The 12,331-nt window shown below is 41.1% G+C and overlaps 3 protein-coding genes across 3 annotated transcripts; all 3 read right to left on the minus strand.

The window, feature by feature from the left end:
• Positions 1-252: 252 nt before the first annotated feature.
• On the minus strand, positions 253-3,006 carry LOC311253613 (putative methyltransferase; the record flags this gene model as incomplete). The annotated part of the gene is made up of 6 exons (XM_084347705.1): positions 253-352; positions 908-1,045; positions 1,217-1,320; positions 1,584-1,797; positions 1,931-2,091; positions 2,899-3,006. 6 exons carry the CDS (start codon positions 3,004-3,006, stop codon positions 265-267), a joined length of 813 nt encoding a protein of 270 aa, XP_084203831.1. The 3' UTR covers positions 253-264.
• Positions 3,007-3,851: 845 nt separating this feature from the next.
• LOC311252958 (putative methyltransferase) lies at positions 3,852-6,431 on the minus strand (the record flags this gene model as incomplete). Its single annotated transcript, XM_084346622.1, has 6 exons — positions 3,852-4,029; positions 4,578-4,715; positions 5,025-5,125; positions 5,341-5,554; positions 5,675-5,835; positions 6,324-6,431. The coding sequence occupies 6 exons, from the start codon at positions 6,429-6,431 to the stop codon at positions 3,942-3,944; spliced, it is 810 nt and encodes a 269-aa protein (XP_084202748.1). The 3' UTR covers positions 3,852-3,941.
• Positions 6,432-7,312: 881 nt separating this feature from the next.
• LOC311253612 (uncharacterized protein) lies at positions 7,313-10,955 on the minus strand. Its single transcript, XM_084347704.1, has 6 exons — positions 10,830-10,955; positions 10,473-10,633; positions 10,030-10,246; positions 8,654-8,769; positions 8,364-8,501; positions 7,313-7,567 (listed from the first exon to the last, which is right to left on the minus strand). Exons 1-6 carry the CDS (start codon positions 10,935-10,937, stop codon positions 7,477-7,479), a joined length of 831 nt encoding a protein of 276 aa, XP_084203830.1. The 5' UTR covers positions 10,938-10,955; the 3' UTR covers positions 7,313-7,476.
• Positions 10,956-12,331: the final 1,376 nt, after the last annotated feature.

Consider the following 12,331-nt stretch of genomic DNA (forward strand, 5'->3'; position numbering starts at 1 on the left):
AACAGCAGGTTCATTACGTCATTCGTAAAAATATCTTTATATAAAAATAAACATGAAATGCTTGTTATAAATATGATACATGGTACGGATCCAGCTTTTCAAATGATCCTTAGGAGAGTAAATATATAAATATACAGACGGGTGACAAATTAAAGGAGAAACCTGTATATTGAGTGGAGAAACAGTGGCATTTTGCTGGCACAGTTTGGGTCCACTTGGGTCCAGATCTCAATCCATTTAACCTGTTACCGTTCCTGGAAATCATCAAGGTTTGCGCGCCAGCAAATAGAAATACTTCACAACCACCGTAACTTCTGTGTCAAGAGACGACACCTTCATGGCAGACAGCAACCTGAGATAGAAGACACGGGGAGACAAGAAGACAGAGTGGTTTAACAGGACCTAAAATGACTTAATGGATTACATATTTGAAATGATTTGCATAGTAGTAAAGGAAACAAAGTATTAAATAAACTAAAACCTCAAAAGACTCTGTGTCCTCCATTAAGACCCAATAAGACCAAACATAGCTCTTTCCAGACTTAGGGAATCTTCCCAAACTGTGATACTAATTAAATAAAATGTCATACTTTTTTATTCACATTGAAGTTATGGCTCAGCACTTCCCCACCTTATATTTTGCTTGCTGGGCTATTCTGTCCTGTCAGTGCCAGGAGAATTAATGGTGGTTATATTATCAAAGCAGTAAAAGCCTTCAACAGTTAAGCTTAGTCAAGCAATGTTTGGCCGTTCTGAGACTGTGACGGTATTCAGAGAGGAATTTCAGCAGTTTTGGATTACGATAAATTAATTTAGGTGGAGGTTAGGAGATCAGTGCCAGGTGAGTGGAGGTCTGGCTTGGCCAGAAGTTAACGACTTGTAGACGAGTCGGAGGTTAGTTTCTCACTTGCTCCGGATGTCATTAGAAAGACGTTCAGCTTCAGCGGGGTCCTTTATTCGTAGTATCTCGTAGCTGGAGAAGGTCTCCACCATGCCAATGTACCCAGTCAGAGGCATAATACGTTTAACCCAGAAACACTCATTCCTGGTTTAAAAAAACAACAACAACCCATGAGTAATAATTTTGTGAATGATGTTAAAAGTCATCGACAGACTGTGTTCCTCCTTGACTATGTACTGACTTGCCCATGAGCAAGATACACAAGACCCCCAACTGTTGGCAATGTACGTTCCTGCAATTGTGCTTAACACTCACCACTCTTTGTCCGGGTATGAGCAGGAGTCAAACATGTCAGAGTAGATCTTCATAGAGCTCAATCCAATATAGGGATCTCGGAAAGGAAGCAGGGCAGCATAAAACTTATCAAAAAGAGAAAGAAAAACCGATGTTAACATGCTAGTTACCAGCTAGCATCGGCACGTCCCAAAGACGTTCAGCTTTTTCATTCCATTAAAAGCTGCTCAGTGGCACTTTGAAGCCAAAAAAAGCTGTTTTTTGTATTGAGACTTTACATCTCATGTATCAGAGGCACTGCCTTGCCCCCTGAAAACTGCAATTAACAAAATATAAACATGTTGACATAGTGAGTCATTGATTTTAATCTTTTAGATACAGGATGTACCTCTTTACAGATGTCATTGAGCGTGTTGGAAATGTCCCCATACTCCAGCTCCATGTCCATGGTGTAGCTCAGCAGAGCCAGGCAGCCTCCGGGCCTCAGCACCCTGTCAGCTTCCAGGAGGAACTTCTGGCGGTCGAACCAGTGAGCCGCCGTCATGGCTGTCACGAGGTCCACCTCACCAGGCGCAAACGGTAGCTCTTCTGCCGGACACTGCCTGGAGTCGCAGGAGGTAGGATTGCAATATGAGTTCATTTACTTTGACTTTGAGCATTTTTACTCAGTAATTGCAGGGCTGATTACAACCCTGGTTTTATGGAGTTCTCCTCCAACATCTTTCTCCACCTCACCTGTATGATACATTTGGAGGGTTGCTATTGGTCAGCGCCATCTCCAGCTGGGCGGGGCTGACGTCTGTTCCAACAACCTTGGTGAAGAACGGAGCTAATGGGATCGTCCCTTGGCCCGAGCCGCAGCCCACATCCACTGCGAGGTCGAACTGGTTTGGTGTCTAAAAGGGAAGGAGTTACAATAATTTGGCATCCATCTTAGTTTGATTGATACACTGTAAAAAAAAAATAAAAATAAAATAAAAATCTTAAATTTTACAAATTTTGCCTGTATTTTTGAGATACACTAAAATATTCATGAAACGAAAAAAACATTGTGAATTCACGTCGAATGTAAAGTAACATGAGAAATCTGTAACTGAATAACAATTCCACATTTTTGGAGAAAGTTAATTTTTTTCCACATAAAAATATACAATAAAAGTCTATATATTAATTAAATACACGTGGCTTTTCACATGCAATTATATTATAAAGCTCAACTAATAACAGCACTCCTCTGCAGTTTTAAATCAATCAATCAATCTTTATTTGTATAGCGCTAATTCAAAACAATAATCTCATGACAGTTTCCAAATTGAGCAGGTCTAGAATATACCCCTTGATTGATTTATTTACAGAGACCCATAATTTCCCCGATAAGCAAGCACTTATCAGCAACAGTGGCGAGAGAAAACAGGCTGTATGGCCATATTTAAAGGTAATTTCATTGTGTTTATGTGTGTAAATAACATTACTTATACATTAAAAGACCAAAAGATAAACAAGACCTCATTTAAAATCAAAGCGAAAGAGAAAGTGATTTTTTGGTGCCCCATGTTGCCAGAATATTACCGTTTTTTCAGTAATCTTTCTTTACAGTGTAGCACAGGCTGCAAATTATATGTTAAAACAGCTCAATGTAGGAGACATCTAAAAAAAGTGATGTAACCTCACGTTTATTAGGTGCTGAAAACTTGAACACTTACCTTTTTCTTCATGTAGTTCATAACTGTGCTGACTATTTCACGGGGTGTTACTCTGTACTGCAGGTAAGCAGCTGCATGATCTTTACCCTCAAAGAGACGTACCGCCATCTTTCTGTGCCAATGTCCTTGCAGGCTTATTTGTCAATCCGCAGAACATACCAAATACTTCGACTCCTTAATTGTGGCAGCCCTCTGGTCCGTCTCGTTGCACCTGGGCCCAGTAGTTCCAGACAAGTGCTTGTGCCTCTCAAAGCTTCTTACCGTCTGATGACTTTGACTCTGCACTGTGAGCTTGTCGTTATCTAACCACCAAGTTACACATTAACTGCCAGAACTTTAACTGTCCAGCCATCTTGCACTGTCAAAGGTGTATATTCAGTTTCTCATGCTTTGAAATGTGGGTGGACATTGGGCTAATGTCATGCAGGGAGGCAGTGATTTTCACATTTGCACTTTTCACCTGTACCTAGCGTCTGCAGCCATAAAGAGTACAGCAAGCCAGGAATTGAGGAAGTGCTGTCAACTTTACCGTCCAACCCTTGAGAGTCATGTTTGTGATGTTTGCCTCATTCAGCAAGAGCCCTGTCTTAGAGCTGCTATGTGAAACTATGATTTTGTAGATAACAGCTCTTTGTTCAATGCACTGCAGAAATATTTCTGTTTTCTTATGTAACAGTTGTTTACTGAGGTGGGTCGCACAGGAACAAGTAGCCTTTACTTGAAAAGATGCAGTTTTATATTGTAGACTGGTGTATTAAATGATGAAAAACAGCAATGTAGGAAGTTGAGGATGTCAAACATTAAAATGCATTGAAATCGGTTGCGTATATAGGTAAAAAAAAAAAAACAACACTTTTTGTTCACGAAAACAAAAGCTTTATTTATTTATTTATTTATTTGCTCAATCGAGTCACAATCAGTAGACGTTTGTGCTGTGCAACTGTTGACAAATGTTTACAATGACACATTACTTTTGTTGATGAGACCACAAGCCAAACACCGGGGGGAAACTCTGGTGTGCAGGTTTCAACCAGTCAGAATCATCAAGGCTTGCGTGCCAGCCCATAGAAAAACTTCACAACCACCGTAACTTCGGTGTCAGGAGATGACACCTTCATGGCAGACAGCAACCTGAGATGGACGACATGGGAAAATAAGAAGAGATAGAGTGGTTTTACTGAATTTAAATGGATTAATAGATGGGATGATTGTTACATATCATTGATCTTTCAGCAAAATGGTCCCACCCCACTCCACCCCAACCACTGACTATGACCTACTACACCTTGTGGACCCACCAGCAGCAGGAATAGGTATCGGGGTCAGATGCAATGTCAACATGATGGCAGGCAAAGGTGCAAACCTGAACCCTGACATGGTTGTTCTAGTTACTGTTGAGCAGTGGAAAGAACACTAATCCCTTCCTTAATCCCTAGAGGCTTCTTTAGGTCCAACCAGTTTAGGTGGTTAGGGTATTCATTAATCATAAATTATCACATGACAAACCACAGGACTACTCTTTCCAGAGACAGACAGCAGAACTGTGTGTAGTAATTAAATACAATGTCATACTCTAGGTGGAGATTAGGAGATCAACGTTCAGTGGGAGGTGAGTGGAGGTTAGAGTGCACGGCCAGAAGTTAAAGCTTAGACTTGTGGACGAGTCAGAAATATCTCACTTGTTCCTGATGTCAGTAGAAAGACGTTCAGCCTCAGCGGGGTCCTTTTGTAGGAGACTCTGGTAGCTGGAATAGCTCTCCACCATGCCAATGTATCCAGTCAGTGGCATGATCCTTTTTATCCGCAAACACTCAGTCCTGGTTAAAAAAAGAAAAGAAAAAGAAAATTAAAATCAATTTACACATATTAGTTAGAATTCAGTAATTATAATGACTGAAATTAGCTAACTAAAATTAGCTATGATAGCTGATATTAGCTAATGTTAAGTATGTTAAACATTAAAAAGTTAACTATCATCCAGCTCAGCTCCATGTAGTAAAACTTGGACAGAGTGAGTGCTAACTTTTTGGTTATGCAAAAGACTCTTGAGCGGCCAAAACCATGAAAGATATTGAATAAAAAAAGAAAAAAATACAAAAAAACCCATCAACATCTGAATCACTCACCACTCTTGGTCTGGGTATGAGCAAGAGTCAAACATCTCCAAGTAGATCTTTGCATAGCTTAGTTCTCCATCAAGTCGGAAAGGACTCAGAGCAGCGTAAAACTAATCAAAACAAGGAAAAGATTTTTTGTTGCCAACTACAATTGCACAGACCAAAGGAATTACCAAAATAGCTGCTATGACTCATTCACATAATTTGTTAAGAAGTTAAATTAAAATATATTATTGGGTGCAACTAAATGAAAAAGTTAGGCACACCAGCACAACCACTTTAAAACCATTTGTCCATACATTGTATTTTGACATCTTGGATGTACCTCGTTACAGATGTCGTTAAGCGTGTTGGAGACATCCCCATACTCCAGCTCCGCGTCGCTGGTGTGGCACCCAACAGCCAGGCAGCCTCCCGGCCTCAGAACCCTGTCTGCTTCCACGAGGAACTTCGGGCGGTCGAACAAGTGAGCTGCCGACATAGACATCACGAGGTCCACCTCACCAGAAGCAAACGGTAGCTCTTCTGCCGAACACTGCCTGGGGTCGCAACAGTCAGAACGATGTAGCAGAATAACAACACATGAAGAATCACTTGCAATAACTTACAGCTGAAGATTTTCTGCAACAGTCCGCAGCCACAACCATCCCCCACCTCACCTGTATGATACATTGGGAGGGTTGCTATTGATGAGCGCCATCTCCAGCTGGGTGGCGCTGTTATCTGTTCCAACAATCTTGGTGAAGTAAGCAGCCAGTGGGATCGTCCCCTGGCCTGACCCGCAGCCCACATCCACTGCGAGGTCGAACTTGTTGGGTGCCTTTAAGCAATGAAGTAACGCAATTGTTCAGTGTATCTGCTTGTGAATCTATTGTTGACAGAGTTACTTGATGATTGAACCTTACAATAACGGGAAGTTATTCTCCTTTTTTTCAGATGATCCATTTTCTCAAACTGGCGACACAGAGGTGGTAAATTAAAGCCAGATTGCAGAAATTAAACATGAGAGACATTATTTTACGCATAATGATGCATCTCACATTTAATTACACCTCATATCAAACGTTTGCAGAAATATTTTTCCTCTTCCTCTGGCCGTGATTCACTATTTACCGTAGGCACCCATTGATGAGAAGGCTGATAATACACAGTAATCCAGCCGTGACATTAAGTATGTAGAAACATGACAGTCATGTTACAAAACCTGTTAACATATAATAGATGCATTTTTGGAACTTACTCGTACTGATCATCCTGGCAAGACTTGTTTTTTGCACGTTGCAGACGGTTAAAATGCTGAAAACGTACCTTCTTCTTCATGTAGTTTATCATCCTGCTGATTACTTCATGGGGTACTACTCTGTTCTTGAGGTAGCCAGCTGCATGAGCTTTTCCCTCATATAGACGTAAAGCCATGTTTCTGTGTCAAATGGACCAAAGGTGTAGCTCTCACTGTCAAAGTCACTGAAGAAATATTGCAGCTGAGTGATGCAACATGCTTACTAGTTTGTCTGGTCTACGTTGACTCTTCCCCAGCGCAGGGAACAGCCCAGATCTTAGCTAGAGATACTTACTGGAATAACCCAGAGGAAAACCCACGCAAGCACAGGGACATCATTTAACCGTGTAGATGTATTATTTTCTACATAAAAATGTTATCAATGTAACAATCTTGGATATAAAAAGTCTTGGATATAAATTGGATATAAAAGTATTGTGTCTCAAGTACTTTAGTTTATTTTACTTACCGGTCTTTGACTCACAAAATACCCTGAGCAGAGCTGTCTCCACCTTTCTGTGGCTTGTCAGATTATAGTATGAGGAGAAAAAAAGGGACACTTAAGGAAAAAAGTAGCACAGCTTCTAAATATTACCAAAAGAAATGCTGTATGATCATCTTTTCCAAATTAAGATTTTTGCGCATGTACTTACGCACAAAGAGCAGCAGATGGCAGTAACTGCGCAGATATGATGCTTGGTGCTGAAGAGGAAAGAGCTGCTCAGTGTGGGAGTGCAGGGAATCGTATGTTCTTAAGTTGTAGATAGATTTTAGTGGATAACATCCCCAATATGAGTGTCAAAGCTTGGCAGGGGGAAGGTCTTTGAGATTCAAGGACTGTGAAGTTTACTTCCAGATATGTCCATTGTGGGTGCAAGTGGATTTCTCTCTCTCAGGTCATGACATCGTAAGTTAATGTCAGAAAAGTAGAATTTTGTATGTAACACTCCCTAGAAAGGGGTTGCAAAAATAAATCTGGTGGGTGGCACGGTGAAAAAACAACACTAAAACCATTGCACTAGTAAAATGATGTTTTATTTGCTTTCTTTCTGACACTCTTGATTCATTTTAAGCTTTCCGGTCACAAAAAACAGAAGCTTTCTTCGTGATTGACGGCCAGTAGACGTGCAGTCACAATCCAAAATGGCTGGGGAAACTTGTGCAGGATTCAGCCAAGCAGAATCACAGAGGCTTGCGTGCCAGCAAATAGGGACACGGAAAAATCAGCATAACTTCGGTATCAGGAGATGACGCCTTCATGGCAGACAGCAACCTGAGATGGAAGACACGGGGAAACAAGAGGGGACATTCAGGTTTTTCAGGATGTGACTGAATTACTGGATGGACTAATGGTCATGCAAAGCAAACTCCTTTGAAGAAAGATTTTTGGTTAGCCTCAAGGACGTTGACAAGGGACAATGTCAATCTGTGGAAGGACACTTTGAGGAACTCCTGATGAACCCATGAGATAAGGTAGAGAGCACACCTTGGGATCCCTGAGGGGGAACTGGAAAATCTTGCTGGGGAGTTTTGCTGCTTTGTAATTGGACTTCTGTGGTAGTCATGGATTGGCTGATACAAATTCAATGTTTCCCATGTGATTCATGTGGTAAGGTGGATCAGATGGACAGACATGTCTGGCCTGGTCTTCAACTTTCACCTCCAGAAGCATTTCTCATGCGTCTCAGGGTAGGTTTAGGATGTGAGATCTGAGTGGGCCATGTTTAAGCTGCTAGGAGTTACGGAAGATCAGTCTTCCTGTTGACACAGCTCAACAGCAGACTACTGATTGCAATTAAATAACTCCGCCCTTACATTTTGCTTGCTGGGCTATTCTGTCCTGTCAGTGGCAGGGGAATTAACGTTGGTTATATTATCAAAGCAGTAAGAGCCTTTAACAGTTGAGCTTAGTCAAGCAATGTTTGGCTTCTCTGATTAATGCCAAAGACTGTGACAGTATTCAAAGATGAATTTCATCTTTGTTGATTTTGATGGAAGAGTTTAGGTCAAGAGTAAGAGATCAACATTAACGATTAGACGTGTGGATGGGTAGGAGTTCAAGATCTCACCTGTTCTGGATGTCATTTAGCAGACGTTCAGCCTCAGCTGGGTCGGTTTCTTGTAGTTTCTGGTAACAATGGCTGGTCTTCAACATGCCAGTGTATTCAGTCAGCGGCACGATCCTTTTTACCGGGAAACAATCATGCCTAGTGAAATCAAAAAATCAGAACAGAATTTTGTGTCCATAAATGCAGTCTTCTGGGTGGTGATTTTAAATGTGGATGAAGAAAGCAGAACAATGATTCAGATTAAGCTCTTGATGGATGTAGTGGATGTAAATAAAGTCTGGAACATTCACCACTCTTTCTCAGGGTATGAGCAGGAGTTATATATGTCTTTGTAGATCTTCACTTGGTCTCTGGTCAATGAAAATCCTAAATAGGGACTAGTGAAAGGAACCAGGGCAGTGTAAAACTAATCGAGAAAAAGAGAGAGAGAGAGAGAGAGAGAAAAAGAAGTTCTCATTAATAACTACATCTGGATAGGCCACTGCATTTGCAAAATAGCTCGCATGCAGATGTACAAACTTTTCCTTGTTCCAAATGTCTAATTTAGGGGAAAAACATTTAAAAAAATGTTTATTGGCTTTTATACCAATCAGTCTACATATGGTCTGTAAAATATATTTCAAGACAATGACTTCATTATTATACAATGACTTATACTGCAAGTGTAAGGGGTTTAACTACCACTTACACATAAGGTCATGCATCAAACAATGTTTGACATATTAAAAATTCACATTTAACCGCAATCCCACTGAATGAATTACCAGCAGACCCAAGAGGTAAAAATGTTTTATCAAAGGCCTATCTCACAGGTCAATCAGTTTGTTCCCAATGGCTTCATATCATTGTTTTCTCCTTCTATTTTAATTAGATTTCATTAGAATTAGATTAGATTTACTTAGGTGCTCTGTCAAAGACCCTAACTGCTCTTCCTATGATAAGCTGATGTTCGCATGGCTGGAAAATCTACTTGAAACGGTGTGTTTGCTCCAAAAACACAGAGGGGAAGGTTGCAAATGTTTGCTCCTCCTGTCACATACCAGTATGTCCTGAGCATAGCTAGAGCCAAGTCATGTGCCATAACTGCCTGAAGCATGTTCATAGTCCAGGACAGTTTAACTGAACTGTAAGTCCTAATGTTAGCTAAGCATAATGTTAAGGTTAAGCCACTGTTACTGAGCAGTTGGCTGTGTCAACATATCGGAAATTTGTTAGCCAACCATGTTTGCTCAGCCTGGCTACAAGGCATTATCTTTAAAAATGTACTGCCCGGGTTGAAGTGTTTGATAACCACAGTTCGTTAGCTTCAGAGCTTCTTGTATGAAATGAAACATGCCAGGCTTAACAATTAACTTCATAACTTTGTCTGGAAGAAGTAAACTTTTTGGTCGCACAAATGAATCACCATATCATATATGTTGTTCGACTGAGATGTGGGGAAATGTATCCAAATGCGCGTTGCGTGTTGCTGCTAACATTAACATTTAACATTTTAAGGTAAAACAACACATTTGATTATCAAATGTGTTGCTTTACCTTAAAATACGAGCCGATGTCCATCCAGACTTTCACCATCTGTTGTTTGTCAGCTGCTGATAGCTTCATAGTCAGTCATTTGTATATTAGAAATTCTAAACAATAGAACATTTTTACATTTTGAATGTACCTCTTGACAGATGTCATTGAGTGTGTCGGAGACATCCCCATACTGCAGCTTAACCATTAGTGGGCTGCAGTTCAGCAGAGCCAGGCAGCCTCCGGGCCTCAGCACCCTGTCAGCTTCCAGGAGGAACTTCTGGCATTCGAACCAGTGAGCCGCCGTTATGGCTGTCACGAGGTCCACCTCACCAGAAGCAAATGGCAGGTCCTCTGCTGGACACTGCCTGGGGTCACAAGAGTCACAACAGTTTAGCAGGAGGTAGGGAGAAAAAGGGGTTTAATGCATTTCAGTATATACTGTGAACAGCAAATATATGAAGCAGTTGGACTATTGATGTCGGTTCCACCAAAAAGGAGCCATCATGTCCAACGGGTGAAAGGTGTCCCAAAGAGTTACCTTGGAGGATCTTTTGCACCGTGAAACACGTAGAATGACATGCAATAAATTACCTGTATGAAACATTTGGAGGGTTGCTATTGGTCCGCGCCATCTCCAGCTGGGCAGAGCTGACGTCTGTTCCAACAACCTTGGTGAAAAACGGAGCAAATGGGATCGTCCCTTGGCCTGAACCGCAGCCCACATCCACTGCGAGGTTCAACTGGCTCGGTGTCTTGAAATATAGGAGTTACACCATGCAAATTAATTATTGGGAACAATGCTCACAATCAAATATCTACCTTTGTGCATTCATTTGATAAGTCCAAAGAGCACTTATAAGTAAGCTTCTGTCTTACTTAGAGGTATCATGGGCTACATAGCACAACACCACAACACATATGAATACGTTTCAGCCCCTGTACACTTACCTTTTTCTTCACAAAGTCCATAATCTTGCTGATTAATTCATGAGGCGTTATTCTGTACCGCAGGTAAGCAGCTGCATGATCTTTACCCTCAAAGAGACGAGTATCCATGTTTCTTTGCTGAAGTGATCTCACCTGCAGCCGAAGTGAAGGAATAAAGTAAACTTGCAAACTCGAGCTCATTTGTACATGACAATTGGAACAGACAGACAAGGGCGGAGTTACACTCTCAGCACGGCGGTTTCTCAAGGGGCCCTTCTGACGAAGTTTTTTTAAAATTCATGTCAAATAGATGATGTATCCGAAGCTACAGACAGCTGCCTGACCTTTTCGAATACAGAGACAGTCGAACATAGGCCCGGGCTGGAAAGTCTATCACGTATCAATCTTCATGTCGGTTAATATTGATAATTGTTGATCATTTTTAACAGCCTGTACTATTGTTTGCTATGTACTATGCTTCGTGTCAAATGGACCAAAGGTGTAGCTCTCACTGTCAAAGTCACTGAATAAATATTGCAGCTGAGTGATGCAACATGCTTACTAGTTTGTCTGGTCTACGTTGACTCTTCCCCAGCGCAGGGAACAGCCCAGATCTTAGCTAGAGATACTTACTGGAATAACCCAGAGGAAAACCCACGCAAGCACAGGGACATCATTTAAACTCTGCATCTTTCTACAAGCCGTGTAGATGTATTATTTTCTACATAAAAATGTTATCAATGTAACAATCTTGGATTTCACACACATATTACTCCAGTTTATTTATAAAAGTACTGTGTCTCGAGTACTTTAGTTTAGTTTACTTACTGGTCTTTGACTCACAAAATACCCTGAGCAGAGCGGTCTCCACCTTTCTGTGGCTTGTCAGATTATAGTGAGGATTATATATGAGGAGAAAAAAAGGGACACTTTAACTTGGAGATGAGCGTGCCAAGATCTACATGACATTGCTGAAAACCAATTTGTAAATTCATAAGACATTTTGGGAGATCATACATAGAGGTGGGACTCCATAGAGAGAGTCACTTAAGGAAAAAGTAGCACAGCGAAGCCTTTCTTCCAAATATTAAAATAAATGCTGTATGATGATCTTTTCCAAATTAAGATTGCTCTGCTGCTCTTTGCGCATGTACTTACGCACAAAGAGCAGCAGATGGCAGTAACTGCGCAGATATGATGCTTGGTGCTGAAAAGGAAAGAGCTGCTCAGTGTGGGAGTGCAGGGAATCGTATGTTCTTAAGTTGTAGATAGATTTTAGTGGATAACATCCCCAATATGAGTGTCAAAGCTTGGCAGGGGGAAGGTCTTTGAGATTCAAGGACTGTGAAGTTTACTTCCAGATATGTCCATTGTGGGTGCAAGTGGATTTCTCTCTCTCAGGTCATGACATCGTAAGTTAATGTCAGAAAAGTACAATTTTGTATGTAACACTCCCTAGAAAGGGGTTGCAAAAATAAATCTGGTGGGTGGCGAGGTGAAAAAACAACACTAAAACCATTGCA

This window comes from Pagrus pagrus, assembly GCF_965226575.1.
Source record: "Pagrus pagrus genome assembly, chromosome: 24".
NCBI classification, from domain to species: Eukaryota; Metazoa; Chordata; class Actinopteri; order Spariformes; family Sparidae; genus Pagrus; species Pagrus pagrus.

Coding starts and splice junctions, on each gene's coding strand:
- LOC311253612 (XM_084347704.1), bottom strand. CDS start 10,937: ATGGATACTCGTCTCTTTGAGGGTAAAGATCATGCAGCTGCTTACCTG. Junction 10,247..10,472: donor CCTCCAAATGTTTCATACAG/GTAATTTATTGC, acceptor TTGTGACCCCAG/GCAGTGTCCAGCAGAGGACC. Junction 8,770..10,029: donor TCAATGACATCTGTCAAGAG/GTACATTCAAAA, acceptor TTTCTCGATTAG/TTTTACACTGCCCTGGTTCC.